Source organism: Cynara cardunculus (genome assembly GCF_001531365.2).
Source record: "Cynara cardunculus var. scolymus isolate 2C chromosome LG 4, CcrdV1, whole genome shotgun sequence".
In the NCBI taxonomy this organism is placed as follows: Eukaryota; Viridiplantae; Streptophyta; class Magnoliopsida; order Asterales; family Asteraceae; genus Cynara; species Cynara cardunculus.
The window spans coordinates 14,743,000-14,747,614 of record NC_037531.1 but is presented as its reverse complement, the minus strand read 5'-3'; the positions used below and the strand labels follow the sequence as shown (position 1 = coordinate 14,747,614).

Sequence of the window (4,615 nt, the reverse complement as noted above, 5' to 3'; positions counted from 1 at the left end):
TAACAAGAATATAAATGGTGTCGGGAACTTCAAATTCACGTAATAGCCTATTTGGCCGGACTAATTGAAAAGCAAGGAGACCGTACTTGTAGTTGGATCTGTGGGGTAGGTTTTTCTGTATTTGTTGTTTTCTCTGCATTGGATGCTTTGTAAGCTTGTACCAATTGCATTCAGATTTGTACAATAAGGTAATTTATTAAAAAATAATAAATTGACCATATTACCCTTCATTTGACGGAAATAAAGTTAAAGAAGTTGGATCGAGGGACCTAATTCATAACAAAATTGAAACCACAATATGATACTATATGTAATTATTTCGGACCTAATCCGTAATTTTCAAAAACTACAGGGACTAAAACTGTAATTTACTCTTGAAAGTAAAAACATTTTTTTAAACAGTTGACCGTATGACCTCCATTTCTAGGAAGGAGTTGTGACACGATTTTCTGCACCGGAAAGTGGGAGGCAAATCGGAGACGGTGTTATACGACCAGAGACCTTGAAGTTATGCGAGTGTTGGTGACCGGTGCTTCTGGATACTTGGGTGGAAGACTCTGCCATGCGCTACTCCGTCACGGCCACTCTGTGCGGGCGTTCGTCCGTCGCACCAGCGATCTCTCCTCCCTTCCTACTCTATCCGACGGCGTTGCTCTAGAACTTGCTTACGGTGACGTTACGGACTATCCGTCACTTCTCACCGCTTGCTCTGGCTGTAATGTGATCTTTCACGCCGCTGCTCTAGTGGAACCATGGCTTCCAGATCCTTCCAAATTTATCTCTGTATGTCAAATGAGCTTTATAATTGAAGTTAATTTTCATCAGATGTTTTTTTTTGTGGATCGTTTCGATTTAATCAGATTACTACGGTTAGGTCAATGTTGGAGGTTTGAAGAACGTACTCCGAGCGTACAAGGAGATGAATACGATAGAGAAGATCATCTATACGTCGTCGTTTTTCGCTTTGGGATCCACGGATGGATATATTGCGGATGAGGGTCAAGTAATTACAGCTATTAATTTCTTTTGAAGTCACATTTTATATTAATTTATACTCCGTGCCAATCAAGAACTTTTGACTTAGAAATTCAACATATTAGATTAAAGGCATAAAGTAGACCTTTTTAATTTCTTAATTCGTAGCATTTTCTGTTGCAATGTCTTTTTTCTAATTTAATGTTATGCTTACACTGATCGTTCATGTTCCTTTGACCTATGGAGGAATGAAGAATTAAGAAGAAATCAGCTGTTAAATCTATTTATGAAGCTGATGGAGTATTTATGTGGTCAAATCTGAGTATCTTTTTATGTAATGGTCCATACAATTGTTCTTGAAATGTTAACTGCCAACCCAATATTTTTGATGTACTTCCTCTTTCAAAACACAAGACGCTACCTCTCAATGCTCTCCTTCTGATTAAGCAAGGAGGAAGTAGTTGTTAGCAAGCGTTTCTCCCTAAGATGGTCCAAATCCATACTCAGTGATCAAGATTCTTTTAAACATGACCTTAATCAAATCTGTTCTATAGGTTTTACTTCTGTATTCCACAAGTTGCAATAGTTCGTTAAATGGGAAAATATAGCAGAAGTATAAATTGGAATTAGGGGGGTCCTTTTGACTCCTAAACTTTGTGGCTAAATATGGTTGTATTTGGTGATAGATACATTCAGCCAAGTATTTCTATACCGAGTATGAGAAGTCAAAGGCTGTTGCGGATAAAATTGCTCTAGAAGCTGCCAAGGAAGGAGTACCTATAGTTGCTGTTTATCCTGGAGTCATATATGGACCTGGTAAAGTCACTGCTGGGAATGTGGTGGCCCGATTGGTAAGTTTCAAAAAACTTGCTTGCTTCTGTGCTTTATAGAGCTTGTTATTAGTTGATAACTTGATATTGTAGCATACCAATCCATTTAGTAGTATATTATCCACATCCGTCATCCAGTGTAAGTTGGTGATTTGGAGTGTATGAAGTGACCAATAACATGATCTGCGTGATTACGTTTATTCCAACTTAGTAATACATGAAATTGAAAGACTATTTAGCTCAATGACCTTCTCCTGAAGCCGATTTTGCAAAATGACCCTATGTTGTATTTCTAAGTTTTAGGACAGCATGTTGTGTTTAACCAAGGGCATGTTGTTTAGAAGTAGGGGCATACTGTTCGGAACCAGGGACAGATCAGATGAAGGTCATTTAGCTAAAAAAAATTAGGTGATGCTCTTAATGGAAAACTCACTTAAGGTCATTTACTCATTTATCAGAAGGACCCTGAAATTGAATCATAGCTGACAACCATAACTAAGATGGTAATTTGGAGCGTACGAAGTGACCGATGAGTGTGTGAAGTTAGAACACCCTTTGTTGCTAGGAATAAAGGCAGAACATACTTTAATGTTGGCCCTGACTACATCACGAATCCTTTATCGCTTGGATCAATAGAGTCCATTTTTTGTGTCTATAAATTGATGGTTATTAATTAACTTACAAAAACCCTTTATTTCTTGTTATAATCAGATTGTTGAGCGATTTAATGGACGGTTGCCTGGCTATATAGGTCATGGAAACGACAAATTCTCTTTTAGTCATGTAGACGATGTGGTAGAGGGTCACATCGCGGCTTTAGACAAAGGCCAACCAGGCGAAAGATATCTTCTTACAGGAGAAAATGCATCTTTCATGCAAATCTTTGATATGGCTGCTACTATCACCAACACAAAAAGACCTTGGCTTAACATTCCCTTGTTCGTGATCGAGGTTTATGGCTGGTTATCCGTGCTATTCTCTAGAATAACCGGAACGCTTCCAATCATCAGCCCCCCGGTATCTTATATTTTCATTTTCATCTTTTATTTTACAATTCGATGCCTGTTTAAATGTACGCATTGCTTGATTGGACAGATTATTAACCGTTTTAACTTTTATAGTATTACAAGTTGGGGGTCTTTAAAACAGGGTAGAGGAAAGGTCTGTTTACAAGGTAGATTTAGGGGTCGTTTACCTAAATGCTTACCTGGTAAGCGCTTAATAGAAACCAACACTATAATTTATTTTGATGCGTAAGATTTTAGTACATCGAAACATATCGAATGCAATAATTTACTGTGTAAGCACTTACCTAGGTAAGAGTCGTCATCCTTACTTACCGGGTAAAACTCTCCATCATTCTCATCGCTTTTACCTGGCAAGATTCTTGGCCCTTCTCATGTTCATCCGATGAGGAAATTTATTCGATAAGCACTTACCAAATAAGTGTTTAGTAAACGACCCCTTAGTAATAGCCTAGGGGTGCTCCTGCCCCTGCTCTAGCATCCCGACTCGATGGAAAAAAGGTTGGGCGTCTTAAAGGTGCACCTGCTCATGTGTGCTTCCCTCACCTAATAGATAGTGGTTACCGGCCTAGTTGTTGCATGTGCATTACAGGTTGCAAGTTCGAATCCAATTCTTTTTCTAATTTTTGGTGCCAGGAAAAAAATTGGGAAAACCACTTTTATGTCATCTTTTAGTTAAACCGTACATTTTATAATGAAATTTTGCTTTCAATTATATATTATGTTAACAACTTTGTGCTCTGTCTCGGAAATTTTTCTGGATCCATCTATGACTGCGTACTTTCTAACTCTCAACCCTATGTGCGTGGGATTTACGAGGTTTGGTTTGGTTTGGTTTGATTTGGTTTTTGCTTTATTGTACAATATTGTCGACTTCATCGTTGTTTGATTCTTTTTTACTACAACATAACATTCGTTGGCTATAAATTGAAACAGGCGGTGTATGTTTTGAAGCACGAGTGGGCTTATTCGTGCGAGAAAGCGAAAAGAGAACTGAACTACAAACCAAGAAGCTTGAGTGAAGGTCTAGAAGAGGTGCTTCCTTGGTTGAAGAACTTGGGCTTGATTAAATACTAACAACGTAAGGATGGATTTTCCTTTTGATTACTTGTATAATGGCCGGCCCAGCTCGGTCCAACCCGAACGCAGTATGTTGGATGAGAATACGCAACTAATAAGTACAAAGTTAATACAAACCAAGGAGTAGGGCCTTAAACGGACCGAACGAACACGAACGGAGATTCGTTCATGTTCGTTCGTTCGTTAACTTAACCGAACAAACACGAATGGTAAGTGAACGAAATTTTTTGTGTTCATGTTCGTTTATGTTTGTTTATATTAACGAACGGACATAAGTGAACATAATCAAACAAATGCATAAAAAATAATCACAATTACTCATCATTTTGTTTCTAGAAAATAACATAACAAAATGAAAAATGGGGTAAAATTATGAGGAATAAAAAGAAATTTAAAATTTTAGTTTAATTAATGATTTCACATATTAACATTAACGTCGTAATAATTATTATTTCGATTAAAAAATAATTTACATGAGTTTGAATTCCCAACATCACTTACATTCCTTCTAAACATGAGAGAAAAAACCTTGTTTATCATGAATGAACAGAACACATTGACATTGATATTTCTCATTTATAAATATTTATTTTGGAAAGAAAAGAAATATCAAACAAGCAGATACGACTGCCACTAAATTAGCACGATCTAGAGCTACTGCTTCAACAATCACCTGAGCTTAAGAAGTCACGTTAAGCATAGCCT

General features: G+C 37.3%; 1 protein-coding gene across 1 annotated transcript; it reads left to right on the top strand.

Annotated features, from left to right (window-relative positions):
- The first annotated feature begins 432 nt into the window (after positions 1-432).
- LOC112511479 (putative dihydroflavonol 4-reductase) lies at positions 433-4,023 on the top strand. The gene is made up of 5 exons (XM_025117114.1): positions 433-783; positions 875-1,003; positions 1,662-1,826; positions 2,517-2,822; positions 3,767-4,023. The coding sequence occupies exons 1-5, from the start codon at positions 511-513 to the stop codon at positions 3,905-3,907; spliced, it is 1,014 nt and encodes a 337-aa protein (XP_024972882.1). The 5' UTR covers positions 433-510; the 3' UTR covers positions 3,908-4,023.
- The last annotated feature ends 592 nt before the right edge of the window (positions 4,024-4,615 follow it).